This window comes from Monomorium pharaonis, chromosome 10 (assembly GCF_013373865.1).
Source record: "Monomorium pharaonis isolate MP-MQ-018 chromosome 10, ASM1337386v2, whole genome shotgun sequence".
In the NCBI taxonomy this organism is placed as follows: Eukaryota; Metazoa; Arthropoda; class Insecta; order Hymenoptera; family Formicidae; genus Monomorium; species Monomorium pharaonis.
The window spans coordinates 7,512,633-7,535,748 of record NC_050476.1 but is presented as its reverse complement, the minus strand read 5'-3'; the positions used below and the strand labels follow the sequence as shown (position 1 = coordinate 7,535,748).

Sequence of the window (23,116 nt, the reverse complement as noted above, 5' to 3'; positions counted from 1 at the left end):
ACCGGTTGTTGACACGTGTATTATCTGGAAAACGATTAGATTTCTATAGAATTGTCCGAGACTCGAAATAATAATTCATATAATGTCGCCTAACGATGCGTGTCTCGAGTCTTATCACCCGAAAATTTTTTAATACAGACGGATTTCTTGATACCTCAATCAAAATTTATCGCGACAAATTTTTGTATCTGCTAGAATTTTGGCTGCCGCGCATAAAATTCAAAAATTCTGCTTCTATCAGCTAGATTGATTAGACGCAATACATATATATATCACAGTATTTGCTAATTATTTATCTCAGCTAATTTTTACACACATATGATTTTTGTTGAAGTTGCAAGATCATTTTTTTTTGTTGAGAGACGATTTTCTCGCTAAATACTCGGTATTTATTTCTCGAGACTATATATGTAGTTTACACAAAAAATACACGCCGTGCAAAGATCAAAACGCGCATCAGCAGGCGTCGATGGTGTTAAACAGCGCGAAACTCGATACTATTACAAATATTCCATGCGGATGGCAATTACGTAACGCGGAAGGTTGCGTAATAACGCCCGGGCTATCGGCTTGTGCATGCGAGAGAAGTCAAAGGCGGCGAAAGAATCGTGGCATCGAAAGCGTCTCGACGGAGAACGTCCCTTCGCAACGGAGCTTCCTCTCGCCACGGTAGCTCGGTGACCAGTGGCCATTAATCGGTATTAATCGCGCGATTAATTGCGCGCTAATTTTAACAGTAAACATCAGCGCACTTGAAAGACCGCCAGACACCTCGCGGACGCGGGCTGCCGCGCGATAAGGATTCTTATGTAAATATGTTAACTTTATCGCGCTCCCACTCGGCGGCGGGCATGGAAAAAAAAAAGTAGTGCCGCCTTGCACTTCGAGTCGCCGAGGAACGGGGGATTGGACACGGCGATGTAAAAACGTTTCGCGTTATGCAACGCGAAAGACGAAGCGCGACCCTGCGCCTGAGCAATCGCAGTTCCGAAGACCGATAATCGCATTCCTTGAATTTTCCTAGGCGTTGAGCAAGCCGCGCGCATAAAATGTTATTACCTGGGCGTTGGCAATGCCTGGGTTATTAATTAACGTGCTACCTCGTGCCAAATGAGAGACATTAAATTGACGTTTTCGAAAGTAAACCTATTCGCGCGGCTATCATTAATTTTTCTCACTCGAAGTAGTTGTCATTTCCATATATCTGTTTTTCTTTTTTTTTATACCCGTATGTTAATGACGTAATTCCCTCGGAGGCGATTATACAACGAGAAGTGACGATTTTATCTACGAAATTCTCGAGTTTTTCCACGAAGTAAAAGAAGCATAGTCATCCGACGACTGTACTGCTATTTCCATAAATTTGCAAATGGACGATTGATGGACAGCGACGAGATCGTCAAAGAAACGAGATGTTCTGTACTTTGCGTAAATACACCAGCCGAATACGAAAAATTTACGGCACGGTTATAAGGTGCGAGAGCCAAAGACTCAAAGTTAAAGGCCAGCTGTGTCCCGTACGCTGACTGAACTGACAAACTTATGGACGGTAAAAGTCCGGCTGACTCAAATCTCACACACTTCCTAACGAGTGGCGAGCTCAGGTATACGGCGATTATAGTAGCATCTTTCCCGGGGGAGAGCCTCTGAGAAAGCGGAAGAGGCGAGACCGACCGAAGGTATACGCGCGCGGACAGAAACGGCTTTTTCTCATGCGGGTTGGCCTCCCATGCAGCAGCTTTCCTTTCCCCTCGGCCCCATCAAGCCCAATTACTTAATTAACGGGCTAAACTCTCGCGTGCTTGTGACGTAATCCTTATGTATTCGTATGCGACACGTGTATATTCCCGCGAAGAAAAGCGCGCGCGGGGCACACCCATCATCGCAAGAAAGCCGCGAATGTAAATATATGTATAACGAAGTTTGTATGCGCGTAAAATATATACGTTCGTCACGTCCGCATAATTACATCTCGCGATCAGATAAAAATGAGAAGAAAAATTGTCGCGCCACACGTATCCTCTAAACTGGAATTTCTTTTTTTTTCATATACACACGGCTGTGCATTACGTAAACGAATGATTGCTGAATTCCTAAAAGTTTCGTTCACGTTTAAAAATTAGGGTTTTAATTCGGACCGTCCGCTAAATGCCAAGGATAGTCGGGGGAAACGCCGCGTTAAAATTTTATCGCCGCGATATAAAAATGACCACAAGTCATTCTGCACCACAAGAGGATTCTGTTACAGATAAACGTTTCGCGATACGCTATCGGAAAAATACGCTAACAAGATCGTATTCGCATAAACATAAACATAAAACGGAACAAAATAGATTGGTGACAATGTATGCCAGGAATGAGGGAGGGGGGAGTGGAGGGGGAGAGTCACGCTGTTCGACAAATTCTCTCGCGTTTGTAGGCGTCGACGAGCAACGCGGAGCTCGGCCGCGTCGTCGTTAATATCGCAGCTCATTTATATTGACCCTTAAATTTCTCTTCACGGATCGGTGGCGCAGCGGAAGGAGAATAACGAGCGATTCAAGGAGAAACGACGAGGATCCTTGTGGCCATCTATCTGCTTGCGCAAACGCACGATACGCGACGCGTGTTCGCGTATCACACGCGTATTTTATCTTGTGCAACCGGCTTTTCCTCTTTTTCCTCCGCGGTTCGGTATTTCAAAAAAAAAAAAGAAACGAACCGCCTCGTTGCGAAAGGGAGACCCGTTATTGCCCGCAACCTTCGACACATAAATGGATAGTGATTTACGAATTAGATTTATGAAGGCTTGGTAGCTAGATTTCTAACTTCTTAAATTCCTGATGGTGAAAAGAAATTTTACAAACTTTCAGGAATATTCCTACCATTTCAAAAATTAGACAGAAAGGATTTGTCAGTTTATGTTGGAAATTGTCGATTTTTTGGTTACCTGTTTCAATACAAAGTAAAGGATAACATTTTGTCATATTTTGCGAATTTTTCAAATCCAATGCTGACACGTGTCGATGGCCGAACGTGGCGTCAGTTTGGCTTTAAAGGCGCCTGGCTTTTGTCTTCGTTCCATAAACCAATGTGGGTCGCACGTAATGACAAACCGGACGAGTTAAATTTCATAGCGGGATTACGACAGCGATCGAGAGAATAATTCGCAAATGATAATTCAGAATTGCCCCCAAATTATCGTATTGCCGATTGTGCGTTGTCTCGTATCATCAGTAGGATCGAATCACCAATTCAAATTTGAGTCAGTCCTTGAAGAACCAATCGCGACACTTTGTCGTCGCTCTCTTTCAGTTACTATCAGTTCCGTATCACCCGTGCGTTGAACTTAGATCTTATCGTGCTCTTGGCGCCGTTGTAACACAACAAGACTGCACAAAGTTCTCTCTTTCACGAAGATATCGATTCTCAATCGGTCTACAAAATTGTTGAAGACTGTCGTCATAAAAAAAATTATCTTATCCTCACAAAATAACTGTATAATGACATAAAAAAAAATAACTGTAATGATTATAGACTATAAACAGATGCAGTTAATTTTGTCTAATCGGAGTTAATTGCGGTACGATGCTTTAATACCGTAACATAAAGTTAAATAATATCGTAAATATAATTGATTCTCATTATTTATTTGTTAATAAGCAATTAACACTCTTTAAATTATTAATTGTAGTTTTATCTAATAAATGGGCAATTATAACTATGTTACTACATTTTGATTTAACTACTACGCATTAAAAAAAAACATTGCTATTTATTCCACAATTATAACTTAGTTAACTTTATATTTCTCATTTTCCTCGGGAAAAAAAGGAATTATAAAATTTCTTTAAAATTCAAACAAAAACAACAAAAATCTGCAGCCACAAAAATATTAAAAAAAACTCGAGTAACGAGTAGCCCGTCATGGTTGATCTATTTTCCTTGTTACTTCGTGCTAGCTCGTTCAAGGCTCAATAACGAAGGACAGGTATGTATTCCGGTTATTTCCTAATCCCCATTTCCTAATTCGTCTACAAGCTCGGACAGGCTCTTCACAATCGCAGTCACGCACGAAACGGGGTGTCGGCGAGTGTCTGTGGCGGTGGTCCTTAAGAAAAGGTAGCCGCTTCTATTATTGTAAAAAAAAAAAGAGAATAAAACGGAGAGCACAGCGTCCAATACGCGTCGCGGAGAGAAGAGGCCGCGTGGACGAGCAGCCTCCTCTCTCCTGCGAGGAGCAGCGAACATTTACTACCAGAAAGCTGTGAATGTCCAACTTCTCGCTATCGACCGGCCATCGGACGAACCAACCATCTGCCTTCTCCTCTCCTACCTGAAACACGCGGTTCACCTGGCCGGTCTTTCTCCCTCCGCCCGCCCTCTTCCCTTCCCTCGCCCCGTGTATTTCACCGCCGCCTCCGCCTCGGCGAGCGGTCTCGTTCATCTTATTTTCGGGCCATTCAGGCATCGCCACTGGTTCCCCGACAGGCCACGCTTCTTCGCGGTACCTCACGTGGAGCACTATCAATGGAATTCTCCTCGGCGAAACGCACTTTTTGCCCGGACTCTGCGACGACAACTGCGAGAATCCCTCCTCGAGAATTGCGGGCCCTAAGTACGGCCAGATACCCTTTCAATTTTTAATGGCGAATTACGTAATCGCGACGGGGCAAGCGGAAACGAGGCGTGAGCGAAATGGTTGCTAGATGATCGTGCGGAAGTGGATATTGCACATAAAAAAAAAACAGTTCCCTACATTATATACTGTTGTATTTCTGACCCGGAATCTTTTGATGTGAAACTTATCGAGAATATACTTATGATAAATAAAAATTTCTTACCGATTTGATAATGAAAATTCTTTTATATGGTCTTTATTATTTATTCAAATTGTATTAATTATTCTAAAATGGAGAGTAAACAGTTTTCTTGAAAATCTGTTTAAAAAAAAAGAACGTCGATTTTTGCGTATATTTGTGGTACTATAAAAAAAGATCGATATTAGCAAATAAAATCGAGTTAAACGAACGTAATTTCAGAGTTGCATATGGCAAACTAGATGCTTTTCTTGCAACATGATTTTTATGTTCTTGTAACATCTTATTGTACCAAATGAACTGAAAATACAGTTATATTAGACAAAGACTGCGTTGAATTGACCGATTAATCAAAATTACTCATAATATAAGTAATTTTAACTCTGGAATAATAGTCGAACAATTCAACGCAGTTAAATCAACCTTTATCATAGCTCAAAGAATATAACTACATTTTAGTTGTTTTACTTTTAACTAAATTTTTTAGCTAAAACTCTTACATTAGATTGTTGAACAGATTAAATTTTTATCTTAATTTGATTCGATTGACGTAACCAAATTCACTCAACTCAGAAAAAAATTGTTGTTTTGACAATATATTTAGTTTCAAAACGAAAATCTTGAAATGAGATAATATTGCATTAAGTCAAAAAGATTAACTTGAATAAAAATTTATTTGAAAATTTTATATAGTTAAACCTTGTTATTTGAAAATAATTTTCTTGAATGGAAAAGAAAAAATATTAGATAGAAGAAAATACTACATGTTTAAATCGAAGATTATAATTTTCTACATTATATTTCTACATTATATTCTTGAAATAACACTTATAGTATTAAAATAAGATTAATAATATTTCAAAATTCAAGATTTTCAAATTCTAAAAAGATTATATATTGTTGCTTATATATGAAACAATGATGGCGTCAATTTAAATACATAAGTTTCAATTTGGGAGTAATTTTTTTCCTATAGCAGAGGCTTTATTTGTTCTACCCGATCTTTTTTTTTTCAGTGTGCTTCACAAGTTTTCTTTATAAATTTGGCTTGCGATTTTGGCCGAGTCGAATTAACGCGATCAATACCGTTCTGCGACTTGACGATCAATTCCCAGTGACGCGACCGACTCGCCCTGGCGCGACCGCGATGTCTTCCGGTGCGTAGGTACACCAGGAAGCGTAATTAAGCTTTTTTTTAAATGCGTAATTGCTTCTTCCGCGGCGTGCGATCACGACGTGCTCGCCGATTAGCGGCACAATAACGGCCATTGTTGCCCGCAACTGTTCGTACGGAAGATGTTACACCTCTCTTTCTGTTTCGCACTTTGCAATTTCTCATTTCGGCTACGCTACGGTATTTTTGACTTCCAAGAAGCGAAAGAAAACGGGTCTAAATTACAGGTTTTTAACACTAATTACATTACCATGATCGTTAACGTGGATCGATAAGATGAACCGGTTTTGACATACCTATGCCTTTAAAATAAAAACAAAAAAAAAACACTTTTTAACCGTCTTAAATAGACGTTTAATATAGATTGAAATACGGCTCTATAGGCAGACGTAGATTGGAAGTGCGATAGCAGCGAGGTTTCTTAGAAGCGAAACGTTCGACGGGCTCACGTCCGTCCGTCTATTCCTCGAGACAGAACGCTTATTTTCGCGCGTCGACGAGTGCGCGAGTGATTTTTCGCGATTCGCCATGTGAGGGATCGATCGACAATGCCGCACGCCGCCGCCGGTGCGCAATCTCGATTTTTGCCGTGCGAGTAATGAGACGGCGGGCGGAGAGAGAAAGAGAGAGAGAGACGGAGATCGGTACTGCCGTTCCCCTTTTCGCGCTACGCTGCCGCGTAATGATGCCCTGTTACCGCGATCTATTCCACGCCATATCGTTAGAATGCCAGGGCAACGTGCGCCTCTAAACGCGGGTGTACGTTACAGAACGCGACGGGCGCCTTTGTGGCGCGATAATAAATGAAGGGTTCCAAGCGCGCACTTGGTTGGCTCTCGCCATGCACGTTGCAAAAAGAGGTATGTGAAGTTAGGCGAGTAACAAGGGTGGGAATCCCGCGATTTACGACGGAACGTATACCCGTCTCCGCACTGAAAAAAAAAAAAATGCAATATATCCAATAAGATGTGTAGTTGCGGGCTGCCAACCACAGATATACTCAATACAATAATATGTGCTATTGCAGTATCAACATTGTGCTTGCATTAACAGTAAATATTATTGTATTGAGTATTTTATGTACGCGGAGAAAAAGTTACTCTCAAATTGAAACTTATGTATTCAAATTAACGCGATCATATGTAAGCAACAATATATAATCTTCTTAGAAGAATTTGAAAATCTTGAATTTTAAAATATTATAAGTTTATTTCAATACTATAAGTGTTATTTCAAGAATGTAATATAATTGTTTTGATAATTTTATTCTAACAAAACTATAATCTTCGATTTACACATGTAGTATTTTCTTCTATCCAATATTTTTTCTTTTCCATTCAAGAAAATTATTCTTACATAACAAGAATATTATTTTCTTGATTAAACTACATAAAATTTTGACATAAATCTTCATTGAAGTAAATCTTTTTGATTTAACGCGATATAATCTCATTTCAAGATTTCCGTTTTGAAACTGGAGATATTGTCAAAACAAGAATATTCTTTTTTTCCGTGTAGTTGGCAGCCCGCAATTACATATGTTATTGGCTATATTACTTTTTTTTCTGTGCGTTAATGAGGCGAATTCTACAACACGTCGTATGTCGCAGTCGGATATCGTAACGCCGATGGTCCAATGAGAGAATTGCATTTTCGGAAAAGAAATTCTCTCATTGGACCATCGGCTTATGCGTTCCGATATCCGATCGCGACGCACGGCGTCGCATTGTAGAACGGTGATTTTGTATAGACCTCTTATGCCCGTGTAATTTTAATACACGCACGTTTTCACGGTGTGCATCTTTGCTCGGCAAGCCTCAGCGGAGCATGCATTATTTCCTAGTCTCACTTCGGTCTATATTATAATCGGCGATGCCAATCGATCCTAATTGATGTTGAATTAACTGACGTTAAATATGCGAATTGATCCTAATTGATGTTAGATGCAAGGAATCACGCCATCCGCCGTTTATCCACGCACTTACACGTCTCGCGCACACCTTCGTGGAGGAAAAAAAAGGTAATAAAATGCGAATCGATTTTTTATTTTATTTTTACATCGCGGGAACAACATATATGTTAAAGCGCGCCCGGATAACGGCGCGAAAATAAAAACGTTTGATTTTCCCCGGCGCGTCACACGGTAAACATTCCGAAGGGGATAAGCGGGCAGATAAATCCTTATCATAGATAAATTGTGTTTCAAATGTCAAAGTCTCTGTTTAGAGAAGTGCGTTATCGCGAGAGGCTACGAAATTCAAACGATCCGAGGCGAGGCGATCTCTCGTTCCCCGCCTTTTAAAATAATTCAACAACTTGTCGGTCCCGTCCGCGAACGAACGGACGTGGATTAAGCGGAGCAGCCACGGGATCGAGAAGAAAAGAGGCTCACCTTGCACGGCGAGGAGAAGCACCAGGAGACCGAGTATTCGCGGCGGCAGCATCGTTCCCTCTCGTTCCTGGTCCTCCTTTTGTTTACACCACTTGACAACCAAAGGCAACACAATGCGCACCACTCTCGACCTCCCTCCCCGGATCGGATTTCGCGGTGAAGGTGAAAGAGAGAGAATTCCTCTCGGATCCTACGGGAAGGATCTCTCGCGCGCGCGCGCGCGGGGGAGGAGGTTTATCCTCGGGATCACGACGACGAGGATCGGTCGCGCGCGCCGGTGTGCGTTGTATATACGTGCGTCACCGTCCTCTCGCCGGCGTGGAAGAACGGATTCGGTGATCGAGAGGTGCTTTGGTATACACCGAGTACAAAACCGTGCGAGCGCGCGGAGCGTGGCGAACGGCGAACGCGCGCGGTATCCCGAAGAGCTACGGCGCGGCGGAATCGCGCCCCCGGCTTTTTACGGGGACCTGCGCGGTACGGGTGCGCAGTGCGCCGACTGAGCCCCTCTGCGCACGGCAGTTGCTTGTCGCGCGTTGTGTATGTGTGCGCGCGTGCGAGCGCGCCACGTGCGCGGGCGCTTCGTCTCGCATATTGGTTTCATATCTCGCTGTAATAATTAATTATAAAGTTTCTGTTGAAAGTTTTCCTACGGCTGCGCTAATTTCGACTGATGCGAGCCTCCAGAAAGCAAAAGAATATTATTGTTGATTTGACAATGTCTTATTTAGTTTCAAAACGGAAATCTACACAGAAAAAAGAGAATATTCTTGAAATGAGATTATATCGCGTTAAGTCAAAAGGATTTACTTGAATGAAGATTTATTTTAAAATTTTATATAGTTAAGCCTTGTTATTTAAGAATAATTTTCTTGAATGAAAAGGAAAAAATGTTGAATGTAAAATACATGTTCAAATCGAAGATTATAATTTTCTTAGAATAAAATTATCAAAACAATTGTAGTATATTTTTAAAATAATAATTATAGTATTGAAATAAGACTATAATATCTTGAAATTCAAGATTTTCAAATTCTTCTAAGAAGATTATACATTGTTGCTTATATGTGAAACAAGGATAATTTGAATACATAAGTTTCAATTTGAGAGTAATTTTTTTTTCGTGTACACGGAGAGAATTTTCTCTCAAAACCTAATAATTGTGAAATAATGTGTGATCTTGATGAATTTTATTATACTTTTTAGTAAAATTTACTAAAAGTATAGTAAAATTTACTATGTTTTTAGTACAGTTTATTAAAAGTATAAATTTTACTAAAAAATATAGCAAAATTCCTTGAGGTTATATATTATCCCACAATTGCTAGACTTTGAGGGTAAATTTTAAGAGAATATTCTCTCCGTGTAGAAATGAGATTATATTGCGTTAAGTCAAAAAGATTTACTTGAATGAAGTTTTATTTGAAAATTTTATATGGTTGAACCTTGTTATTTGAGAATAATTTTCTTGAATGGAAAGGAAAGAATGTTAGATTGAAAATCAAAGATTATAATTTTCTTAAAATAAAATGATCAAAACAATTACATTCTTGAAGTAACACTATAGTATTGAAATAAGACTATAATATTTTGATATTCAAAATTTCCAAATTCTTCTAAGAAGATTATATATTGTTGCTTGTACATATATGAAACGATGATGGCGTTAATTTGAATACATAAGTTTCAATTTGAGAGCAATATTTTTTTTCCATGCAAGTTACATAAAACGTACGCGCGTAATTTTTAATTTTAAAGTATTGATTTGGAAATCATGGGATTTAAAATTCTACTTGACTACTCTGTTATTATCGGCCGCAATCTCACTCTTATCTTCGCGTGGACACGCGACACGCATAATCTTAGATGATATCGCGATAAAACCAAATAAATCTTTGACAAGATCTCGATTCCGGAATGCAATTACGCCTGTATAGATTTTTTATCGATGTCATGTTCCTACTCCGCTCGTTTCCGCGTGTTCGTTCGTACATGTAAAACTGTACAACACATGTTTGCAAACAAAACTTACTTTTCAAATTTTTTCGATGTCGAGGTAGGGCGTGTCCTCTTTTTGCCACATCTTACTTTATATGCCGCTTTCAGATAAAATCGTTATCGAAAACGTTTAGCAATTCTAATTAGTTTGGCGATAAAAGCTTCATGTAGATTATTCAGATCTATATTCGTCACTGATCATATTCTACACAAAATAATTGTACACGATCAGAATATTGTACACAAAAAATTATACCGTGAAAAAATCGTGCACGAGAATTATCATAAAAATGTCTTGAACTAAAAACTGCACACAGATATATCGTGCGTAAAAAAAAACTGTCCACTAATTATTTTATAAAATATATTATACTTTAAAATTAAACACACAAATACTTTGAACGTGCATTTTCGACACGACTAACATTTCAAAATATTAAAATAATTAAACAAAATATTCTTACACAAAAATATTATGCACTAAAATTTTTTATACAGTTTCTTTAAAATAATATTTGTAAAGAAAATACATTGTACAGTACAATATTCTGCACGAGACTGATAATATTTTCCACGAATAAATTAAACAATAATAATATTGTACACAAACGAGTCGTACGTAAAAAAATTGAAATTGGAAAAACTGTTCACGAATTAAAAATTGTACACGGCTATTTTCTACGCATTTTTCATATATTATACTCAAATATTAAACATATAAAACATATCTGGTGCGGAGGTTAAATGCCTTTTGAATGCAAAGAATGAACTAACTTTGAATAAAGGCTTTTTAATATTTTAAAATGTTAGTTATGTCGAAGATCGTTCAAAGTATTTAAACGTTTAATTTTGAATTATAATATATTTTACAAAATAATTATAGTGGACAGTTTTTGTACGCACAATATATCTGTGTGCAATTTTTAATTCAAGACATTTATATGGTAATTCTTGTGCACAGTTTTTCCACGTACAATTCTTTTCGTGTACAATATTTATTTGTATACAATATTCTGGTCGTGTACAATTATTTTATATGGAATATGATCAGTGCCCTATATTCGCGTGCCGCGGATCCTCTAGACTTCGTCACACAGCGTTTTCTTTCAGTAGCCGCCGTCTAATGCTAATGCGCATTACCTCGATTCGAGGTAAATCCGGTGTCGCCAATGCCAAAGTTGGCTGTGAAAACATGAATGTAAGTAGGTGTAAAGTTTCTCGCGGGCGCACGCCGCAACGCATAAAGCAGCGCAAACGCAACCGGCATGCCAACGATCGCTTGCGCGTTGAGCACATATGGAAGCCGATTTGCACGTGACGGATGTTCGTACCGTCCTCCCCGCGTCCCCATCTATTCGCTTTTGCTTATCGCGTGGAAACACGACGATGACGAGCGTCGAGCGCAAGATTTACCGCTTTCTAAGTAAACGCCGATGCCCACTTTTGCCACGTTGCGCGAAGGACGCGTCCTTTCCCTCCCGAAGGTTCTATCCGGCACATTCCTTTCTTCTACTATCGCGATACCCGATTTATTGGGCACAAGGGAGAATTTCACATGAGTCATTCGAGATTTCAACGAAGGAGGAACGATTAGTTTGACGGTCGGTCAACAAGCAGGTCGTGATGACATAATTGCCTGTATGTACGTGAAATCGGGACTTGTTAATTAATTGACGACGTAGGCTCCGCCGTTGTAAATAGGCTCACGTTTTCTAAATTAACTTGCCTCTCTATAATTAACAACTTCGTTTTAAAGTTGATTATTTTCACGTTCAATTATATTTCCTTTAGAGAATAACGGCACTTTTTCTCTAAAGAAGCAGAATGGATTAAAAAATTAATTTTTTAAAGGAAGACGGGATTAGTTTCAAGAACGCTCTCATTTGTGGAAACTGGATAGTAAGTTTTTTTTTTCATTAAAAAAATATATCTATTAATTTATTCCCGACCTCGATATTGCGAATAAAAGCAAGTGGATAAAGACCGTGACAAAACGAGATATTTTGTTTAACTGTCTCGCGCTGGATATACGCGATCAATTATGTTAAATGTACACGAATCGTCACGGCGGTAAAAAAGGTTTTTTTTTCTTGACGAGGGTTGCATTAACATGTCACACCGCATTGTCACTGTTATTATACGAGCATGACTTATCAACGCCGTGACTAATTCGCCATAAAAAAAGTAGTGATGTCACGCAGCGAGAAGGTGCACATTTGGCAATGGTGGGCAATTGACTTAGGGATAACATTTCGTGTAAAATTACTGACCATTGTTTTTTTAATGAAAAAACTACGGACGAGTTCTGCATATATATTTTTTTTCCGCTAAAGCGATCAAAGACATTTTACTTTTCTAGAAATTACCAAGGAAAAAAATCACTTTTTTTTTTACCGTGAATTACCTTTCACCGAAAATAAATATGCTGTCACGCTGTGATGAGAGAAGCAAGGCGTTATGCCAATTGGTATTAACCGCATATGTGCGAAACGTGATTCACTCGGCCGCAAATAAGCATTCTAATTAATGTAATCCTTACGCGGACAAATACATGTAATATCGTATGACTAAACTCGACAACCTTCGATTCACTTCCTGATTGCCGATACAATGATTCTCGATACAAAGAACATTTGAAAAAATTAATCTGTTTCTGAACGTACATAATTTTCGACTTCAATTATTTCATAAATACACAGAAAAAAAATGTAATATAGTCAATAACATATGTGATTGCGGGCTGCCAACTACATAAAATACTCAATACAATAATGTTTGCTATTAATGCAAGTACAATGTTGATCCTGCAATAGCATATATTATTGTATTGAGTATATCTGTAATTGGCAGCCCGCAATAACATATCTTATTGAATATATTACTTTTTTTTTCAGTGTATGTATTTAAAAAATCATTACGATTAACGTGCAAATGAAATTTCTGCTGAATCAGCAATAAAGTCAACAACGGAGAGAAATGCTCATCGGCATTTCTCCATTTATCTGTATTTTTAATATTTTCACGGGGAAAGTTCACAATTTACAAAGGCAATCGCGTTTAGTCGAGCGTTAATAAAACGTAATGGAAAATATTTGAGATTTGCGTTCGCCAGGTGAACACGGCGCCCATGCATTTCCGCTTTATGCGTGCGATAACAAACAGACCTCTCAAACAGGTATCGTCGTATGAATAATAACGCACAAGCTGCGAGCGCCGGTGAATTTGCAAATATAAAAGGTAGAAAAATTCATTGGAAAGGACAGGCGCGTTAGCATTCAATTAATATTTATCAAATTATTTCGCAACTAGATAAACATATATACATATATAGTTAGTAACGACGATCTAATAAAAATACGATGTAATTTGTATTATAATGAGCTGAAAAAAATTCTTTGAATTGCGCATTCTTGTAGAACATATTTGTCTCTTAAGAAACGAGAAAATATAAAAACATGAGGCGGTTAAACTGGATTGAGGATTAGAAACAAAATAAATGTGTGTATGCATGTAATTATTTATGTACGTACTGTTCATTTTACGTGTATTGAACTCGGAGTCCGTGGATTCGCTAACATAAGCCCAAATGATTCTGCGGATCAGTCATCCCTGCGGAGAAAATTGGTTCGAAACTGAAAAAGAAATAAACATGTGTAGCGCGAAGAGTCGTGCGTTTGTTTTCTGTACTAAATTAAAAGTCGGATTCAAATCGCAGCTGGAAATCGATTTTACTCGATCACTACCTCTCGGAAGGTAAAAATCATCGAGGGTATCTCGTCACTATGTAGAACCTCTCTTTAATTAGGATCATTCGGAATCGACGTTTACCATTTACCGCATATCTGCATCAATCTGCATATAAATTAATTGTAAAAGAAACGTACGCTGAAGGATCCACGTCCACCACGTCTCTGACGAAAGAAGGAGCCATCTATCAGAAATTATTTTTACAACCGAACGTCATTTATCGACGGAACGATGAAATCTACGATAAATTTATGTTCGACTTCGAGAGGCGTCCGTCGTTGAAAGGGGGAGGGCGCTGCGGGAGCTCGACCGTCGCGCGATCTGTCGCGATGCTTCGGCGAAAGCGCGCCGGGACAAAGGACGCTTTCGTGCGCAGGCGGAGAGAGACGCCATGTTAATTTGTCAACGGACGTCAAGGTGTTCTCGTGAGTCCCGTGTGCGGAAGGAGCGCCGCTTGCCGCTGGACAGTGGCCAGGAGGGGACTCGGACCGAGGCCGGCCGGTCCCCGAGACAGGAGAGTAGAGGCGCCTTGGTTTTCTCTCGTCACGTAGACGTCACGCCATGGAGATCGGCCCCGCTTCCAGCGAGTCGCGGAAGCGCAAACGCGAGGAATACGAGATGCAGCTGTTCGGCTTCCATTCCCGAGCCGTTTACGCGACTCGTAAGTCGCCGCCTGCATTTCTTAGATCCCGACGTGCTTTCAGATCGCGCTCTTTCGGACGCTGGACGGAGGGAAAGGGGGTGGGGAGGAGGGCGGAGGGCGCCGGGAAGGGGACGCCGACCGTTGCGGCGGCGTCCTGTTTGTCCCGCCGCCGCTGGACGGGTGTACTCTGGTTTCATGTAGCACTCGATCATGACTAGAGTCACACTCGTCCAGCGACCGGGATGCTCTCGACGGATTCCCCGCGACGGAATAGGGGGAGGGGTGGGAACGCGGCGTCGGTCGGCGAGGACGCTACGCCGCCGGTGAGAAGCGTCGCCTCTCGGCAAACGCGTCCTTTTGTATGTCGTCTTTCCCTTTCCTACCGCCTTGATTTCCGCAGCATGTTTTTATGCGATTTCTCTTGCCCTCCTTTTATCTTAAATTTTTTGTTTTTTTGCGAGAATCGTGTAATTCGTTATATAATTCGTAATTATCGTTGTATAATTGCTCGTATTTATTCTGGAAATTTACTGAAAGAAAAAAAAAACGTTATTTGTCTTCAATTTAAATTTGATCTTGGATTTTTTGTTCATCTTTGTAAATAAGACTTGTTGCATTCAATGCTCTTATGTCCATTGTTCCACTGAATGTTTCTAATTTATGAAAAGTTATACATGGCTGCTTACAATATTCTAATTACTTTCTCTCTGGTCTGTTGTAGTCAGAACTATTGTGATGGAGAGGATACAGTCTAGGAGCAGAAAATTGTGTGAAACATTGGAAAAGTTACATAATTCAGACTCTGATAATCTGGGATTATTAAAGATGAATGAAGAGACACTTGTAAAAGCTTATTATACAGCCTCTGTACCTCATTTGAAAAACATAGAGGTAATTATTTTCAAACAATTATAGTTAATTATTCCTATTTTATATTATAAAGGATATAAACTTTGTTAATTAGAAACTTTAAAATTAAAATAGCAAAATTATTACACATATGACATTAATTTCTATTTTGTCTCTGATCAGAATATTGTGAGCAAGTTCATTGCTGTACCTGACAACGTTCTGGCGGATGAAGATAAACTACAAAGAATGCAATACACGGAAGCCGAATTTGAGAATATGCGTGGGAAATTGGAGGAACTTCAGCAGAAAGCAAAACGCGTACGTATCGCGATTTTAATCATCATTAAAAAAATATATATCACTGCATTCACTGTATGCAAATGTAGCATTCAAGTATTATGTAACTCTTGTGGTTTTTCCAGACAACCGTGTTGAACGCGGCATTGAAAGAGGAATTGCAGCTCATAGAACAATTTTCGATCTGTGCGGACAATACCGATAGGCTGAGTCATATAATTGAAAGCGATGTCGAATGCCCGGATATCAGTGACAAAATTCATCAATTGGTCGAGGATTATAAACGATTCAGCGCATTCCTCGATGATGGAATATCTGTAACGCAAAAGTCGCTTTACAATACAGTTGATGATCTCAAATGTATAGATTGCGATATGGATGCAGTATAATGTATAAAAAAGAAAAAGAAATTATTTTTGTGACTTATCTTTGGATGCTTAGTTGCTGATACTGTCTTCTTGAAATTATTGTGTAAATATATAAATTTTATTCTGCAGATATTTTTATACACGTTATACAAATTGTATATAATTTAAGATTTTTATAAAAATATATTTCTAACTTTAAATAACTTATTTTTTTTGTTTCTGTCTCCTTTTTAATCTCCTAATCGTTGAAATTATTCCATGAAGAAAACTACATATTAGTGTAATAAATTTTATAACAATATCAAATATATAAATATATTTATAAAAGTAATAGTCTTTTTTTTAATGTTACGATAAATGTCATCACAATGTAAAATTTTCTACATTATGATTTAAATCTTATGAAATAATGAAAATTAATATAAATCTCTTTCATTTATCGACTGGAGTTTACTACTTACCATCAGTTACTATTTCTCCAGCAGTTACTGACATCTGCTTTTATTTCCCTTATAGAAAATAGAAATTATAATTTTCTAATGTTTTTAATTCACAAATTTTGATAAATGAAATATATTTTAAATGCAATAATTTTTCCGATAAAGTTATAGCTGTAAAATTAGAGATCGGATTTTTTTATTATTGACTTATTATATCACAATCTTTCATAATGAATTGAATTCAATATAATTGTGTAAAAAAATCGTCAAATATCTCGTAAAATTATTAAAATTATATATATATATATATATATATATATATATATGCATATTTGAAAAAATTAAATAAAGTGATCTTTTTAATAAAAAGCTAAATTCGCATAAAGCTAAATTTCCATACAATGCCTTTTTATGGAAAGAAAAATATGTAATAATATCACAATATTAAAATGGAATTTCAACCCGGTATAATCGTACTTTGTTTTATTTCTCGTTCGGAAATCGCGCGTTCTGAGAATATTCCTCTTCTTGCTTTGTTTTCGCGTAGGAATGAGAGAGCCATAAGATTCTACGAATTAGCATCTAATCGCCTTTTACTATCTCGATAGCTTTTGTGACAAAAACATAAACATTAACCGTTCTTTTTCTTCACTAGAATTATCATATTTTTCTTTTTTATTCAATTGAATGTACTCAAGTTAAGAGTTCACATAAATTTAAGTAATTTTTATGTAAATTTAATTAACAAATAAAATAATTATTTATTTTATGGTATATATCGTAATTATTTTATTATTTATATTATAATTTAATTTTTAGAAAATTAAATTACAACATTCTAACTTCTAACTTGATAAATAATGCTTTTCAAAATTAACTTTTAATTTGGGCACTGATCATATTCTACATAAAATAATTGTACACGATCAGAATATTTTACACAAATATATTGCACACAAAAAAATTGTACGTGGAAAAACTGTGCACAAGAATTAGCCTTGAATTAAAAATTTTACACAGATATATTGTGCATAGAAAAACTGTGTAGTGGACAGTTTTTCTAAACACAATATATCCGTGTGCAATTTTTAATTCAAGGCTAATTCTTGTGCACAGTTTTTTCACGTACAATTTTTTTATGTACAATATATTTGTGTAGAATATTCTGATCGTGTACAATTATTTCGTGTAGAATATGATCAGTGCTTTAATTTAACTTGAAATACTTTAATCTCAACGTAACTTTTAACCGTAAATTCATTTTTTGTATTTATGTAACTTTGAACAAAAGTACACTCAGTAAATTAAAAGTAAATGTAAAATGCAAGTAAAAGTTCTTAAAAAAAAACAAAAAACATTTTATTCTCGGATCAATTCAATGTCTCAAAGGAAAGAGAGAAGTCTAGAAAAAAATTTAGAAAAGGAAATAGCTGTGGATTATCTCTTCAATAAAATCGTGCATCGAGTTGGAAAGCGTACAAAAAAAAAACGTTGCGCTTCGCGTCGCATTTTTCCAGGAATCGGTCTCAAGACTCCTTACCCCACTCCACTTTCTCCAAGGGCCTCCGCTCGACCGGAGGACATTAGTTTACTATGTGCAACTCGCGCGAACGTGCGTCGATGACGATGAGCACCAACGGTGATAACGATGATATGGATCTCGCAGGTGAATGTCAGCGTACCATGCGACTCCTGGAGATGCTGCGTCGCACGCGCTACGAGCTTGTGCAGGTAGAGATCCACACTGATTACTTTCTAATACATGTTCGACGAACAGAAGGTGAAATAGGTTTCTTCATCGCGACAGTTGAGAATAGTTTAAGCAATAATTCGAAAAGATGATGTAAGTTATAATGAGTGTAATACATGGGTTTTTATGATTAATATTATTCTCTTTTAATGTCAAAAAAACGCACTCTTCGGACATAAAGGAAATAATCTTTCCATCGCGAAAATTTATAAAGTTAGAAGTAGAAAACTAATTGAAGTAACTTGAAAATGTCAACAAGCGTGATTTGTAAAAATGCATAACTTACAGCTTTCTTTTACGTTTCACGTATTTTTCAGTAAACACATTATTATCAGACATAGAATATAATCTTTTCATTATGAATAGAAGTTAAGAAATGTTGAAATAATAACTTCAAAAGGTCACTAAGGATGATTCATAAAAAGCTCAATGTACTGAATCTTCTATATAATTCTCGTCTCTTATTAATCTACTTATAAAGTATATAATCAATTGCATTTAGAGAGAGCTATGTTTCTCGCTGATAAAGAGTCGATCAAACGAGCGAATGTGCTTATTAAAAAAATCCGGTTCTCTTTCCGCATCAGTGATTACTACGTCCACTCTTTGTCACGACAAAGTTATCGTCCTTCCCCTTTCTATTTTCTAAATATCCTAATCAAGCGTGAAATAATCATTCGCGTTTTCTTTCTCCTGCTATCCCAACCGTCCAAAAAAAACCAATTCGCGTATATTAGGAGAACGGGCAGCGACGGCTGACGGCACCAGAAGTAGCACGCGGACAACAGCAGCGCGGCAAGGGCGCGGAGGTGTTTCTGGGTCGTTTGCCGCGCGACTGCTACGAGGACGAGCTGATGCCGTTGCTAGAGCAAGTGGGCCGGCTACTGGAGTTACGACTGATGCTCGACTTTTCTGGATCGACGCGCGGCTACGCGTTCGCGTTGTACAAGGACCCACGGACCGCCCGGGAGGCATGCGAGCGTCTCGACGGCCACGAGATCCGACCGGGTCACCGGATCGGCGTGGTCAAGTCCATGGACAACTGTCGGCTCTTCTTCGGCGGCGTCCCTAAAACCAAGACCAAGCCCGAGTTCCTCGCGGAGCTGACCAAGATACTCGACGGCATCACGGACATCTACGTGTACCCGAGCGCCCACGATCGCAATCTAAATCGCGGGTTTATCTTCGTCGAGTTCCGGGATCATCGGGCGGCCGCGATGGCCCGGCGCAAGCTCATCCCCGGCAAGGTGATGCTGTGGGACCACGAGATCGCGGTGGACTGGGCAGATCCGGAGCCGGGCGATCCGATCGACGAGGACGTCATGGAGACGGTAAGTCTCCGGTTTTCTCGGAAATTGGATGAATATTAAATTTCATTGTTCTGTTTTTGCAATTTCTAATCCTTTCTTTAGCATGGTTTAATTTTTTTTTTCATGGTGTGTATGTGTGTGTGTGTGTGTGTTATTGTTGTTTTTTTTCTAATTTGTCGAATTTTTAAGGATAATGTAATATTTATTAAGTAAATGTGATATTTATTAAAGAGATAATCGATATAGACGAAAAAAAATATATAACGTATAATTTAATAAAATAAAATAAAACTAAAAAAATGTAATACTACATTTTAATAGATATGTAACATTATTGATACAGAAATTGGAGCGTTTATATATATCGCGTTTTATAAATTGCACAAATATATTTCGGATTGGGATAAATTAAAAAATAAAACGACTTTTCCACGTTCCATAGCTTACTAGGAATTTTATTATAATAAGAATTTGTTAAAAACAAGATTAATATTTATTATCATGGATATTTTATTATCATGGATTTATTATCATGGATATTTTTCAAATGTTATGAAATATGAATGGCGTGAGTTTAAATAATTTTACTATGTCCACGTTAAAATTAAGTGCTACAAATGAATTCAACGTTGATTAAATTATAAAACTCTTGACAAACAAAATAGTCTTGTGTAATAATAAAAAAAAATTTATCCCGTTTAATTTCCAAGAAATATATTGTGCGATGACCATCGGCACAGTAATATAATTCTGCAAGAATTTTATAAAAAGAACGCGATATAGGATAAATCTGGCGCAGCAAAATCACATTTCATATCACTATATATATATATATATATATCATTGTATATATAGAATGGCGTGAACAGGATATGTTGCACTAACTCAATATCGTACGCGATGACAAATAGGTGACGGCTCTGTTCGTAAGGAACCTTTCGCTCGATATGCCGCAGCAGAAGGTGAAGGAGATTCTCTGCAGGCACACAAACGTGCCGATATTGAAGCTGAAGAAGATCAATCACTTCGCTTTCATTCACTATGAGTCTCGCGAAGCCGCGCAGACTGTAATGGACATAATGCAAAGTAAGTATACGTACATAACTAAAGCCAAAAGATAAAAAAAAATAAAAAGACTATGGAATAAATATAACGATTTCGGCAAAAATGTATGGAATTTTGAAGATAAAAATAGCAAGGATGACGTATAAATAACAAATAGATTGTAATTCTGATAAAATATTTTCTCATCGCATTTTCTTGGGATTAATGGGACACCGTTTAATTTATATTACTTGTAATACTTGTCCAAATAGAAATCTATATGAGTATTTTTCTTTTAGAACCAGATGGTATTATCGAAAAACAAGGTTGGGAGGTCCGTTGGGCGAAACCCATCGGAGCGTCCAAGGTTCTGGAAAGAGAACGGTACATTCGCGAGGCGGTATCTAATATGACAAAAACCGAAATTCAACGTCCTAAACGAGGAAAGAAACGCTTCAAAGAAACACTCAAAGCGTTCACAGAAGTGCACGAGGACGACGACGTTTATCTGATACAGATGAAAACTCTGCAGAGCTTCGTCAAGGAAAGATTTAACGCGACATGCATCTTTGATTGCATACCAGTATTGGATACAAACAAATATGCTGGCAGAGTAAACATCTTAATAAATTCAATTTCTTATCTTTATCATTTATACCTGATAATTTATTATTTTCTTATATGTCACGTTATTCTAGATAATTATTCGCAAAGATGAGATAATAATCTTTGAATTTCAAGGCGAACTAATGACATCGAAACATGAGGCCATGAGTGTGGCATCCATCAAAATGTACCAATATTTGAGCGGCATGCTCGCGAATACCGGTATGTATAACATTTTAGCTTGTGTTATATTAAAAGCTTTTGATTATTTTGTTCTCTATTTGTGCCCGTCGAATCAAAGGCGATTTTGACAAAATGCTTCTACGCGGATTAATTTAACTCCAACAACGAAAAACATGCGTAATATTTACAAAATTCCGATTTTCAATAATAATCGACAAGTACCGTTTATCACAAAATCTCGTTCACGCTTTGTTTGTTTCGAAAAATATTTTTACGGTACACAATGCGTTTTAATGGTATTTTGCGTGTATTTTTGTAGTGCCGCAGCTGTATGGACAGCATTATATTCTACCTGGAATGAACGCTAATCCTATGATTGGTGCACCGATTGTTTGGCATCCAGGAATAATTCAAAATTAGATGAGTTATTGATATATTATTTTCCGTATTTCCGTCTTTTCGTTTTAATTATTGCACACGCAAAATCTACTGACATAATCATACAGAAAGGAAAAGTTTGATAATTATCTCTTTCATCTATATTTTAATTCAAATCTTTTAACAGTTATTAAATATTGATGTTGATTATTGAAGAATTGTAGTTTATTTTAATTCTGATTTTAAGTTACAATTCTGTGAGACAGTGTATTTTTGAATATCAATCATTCAAGATATATTGAACTGTATTTGAATCCTGAAAATAATTTAACTTTAAATTATTAAAGCTTGCAAAATTACTATGTGTGTAATGAAATCTTTATGAAAAATATTATTCACGATATATATGGCCATTTATTTTAATGATGATAACAAATTAATGAAATTTCTCAATTAAAAAATTGATTTTAAATCTCAGTTCTTAACTACCATGTTTTTGAAAAAAGCCTATACAAGCATATTAAAAGATGAATTATTAAAACTTATGCAAAATTACAATGTATTTGATGAAATTATAATCTATAATAAAATTTATTTTAAAAAATTTATACCAATATTTACAACAATGGCCATTTAAAAGAATTTTTTGTGCTATGTGATGGACTTATTTTTTCAAATATATTTATTTATGATGAATTTATAATTTAAAAAGTATCATACTCGCAAGTTTTATACACTGCTACAGATTTCGTAACTGTTACTTATGCTTTTATGTAATTGAAATTTTAATATTAAATGTTAATAGAATTATTTCAAAACTAAAATTCTTAATATATAAGTTTATCATACGCTATTAAAAAATATTCTTTTAAATACTTTTTTTATGTGTATGTAAACATAAAAAAGAATTTTATGTTTATTTTAAATAGGATACCGGCTGTGTCTGCGCAGAATAATTATTTTAGTTAGAAGACACGCATAGCGTGTCACGTTGTCGAATCTGTGATTATATGCTAAGTTTAGTTTATAATATTTCCATGCATAATTTATATTGTACAACGAAAAAAGCTTAATTTAATAAACGCATTTTTTGTACGAATTTATAATTTACTTTTTCTCTTTAATATCTCTCGTC

At 37.0% G+C, this 23,116-nt stretch overlaps 3 protein-coding genes across 5 annotated transcripts in view; 2 read left to right on the top strand and 1 right to left on the bottom strand.

The window, feature by feature from the left end:
• The window catches only part of LOC105831775 (neurotrimin), a 66,967-nt gene extending 58,168 nt beyond the window's left edge, over positions 1–8,799 (bottom strand). For both annotated transcript variants that reach the window (XM_012672157.3, XM_012672158.3), the window contains exon 1: positions 8,366–8,799. In XM_012672157.3, the coding sequence (XP_012527611.1) occupies positions 8,366–8,417 (52 nt within the window). In that variant the 5' untranslated portion in view covers positions 8,418–8,799. The remainder of the gene's footprint in view (positions 1–8,365) is intronic.
• Positions 8,800–14,489: 5,690 nt separating this feature from the next.
• LOC105833849 (protein MIS12 homolog) lies at positions 14,490–16,477 on the top strand. Of its 2 annotated transcripts, none has more exons than XM_012675922.3 (4): positions 14,490–14,771; positions 15,475–15,644; positions 15,786–15,923; positions 16,028–16,477. In XM_012675922.3, the coding sequence occupies exons 1-4, from the start codon at positions 14,672–14,674 to the stop codon at positions 16,289–16,291; spliced, it is 672 nt and encodes a 223-aa protein (XP_012531376.1). In that variant the 5' UTR covers positions 14,490–14,671; the 3' UTR covers positions 16,292–16,477. The 2 variants fall into 2 exon arrangements, with proteins under 2 accessions (XP_012531376.1, XP_012531458.1); XM_012676004.3 differs by lacking the exon at positions 14,490–14,771 and adding an exon at positions 14,940–15,076.
• Positions 16,478–17,607: 1,130 nt separating this feature from the next.
• LOC105833953 (RNA-binding protein 47-like) lies at positions 17,608–23,102 on the top strand. The gene is given in 6 exon segments (XM_028193661.2): positions 17,608–18,441; positions 19,198–19,791; positions 20,682–20,856; positions 21,114–21,427; positions 21,513–21,707; positions 21,710–23,102. Coding segments are annotated over 6 exon segments (1,461 nt in total). The 5' UTR covers positions 17,608–18,303; the 3' UTR covers positions 21,755–23,102.
• The last annotated feature ends 14 nt before the right edge of the window (positions 23,103–23,116 follow it).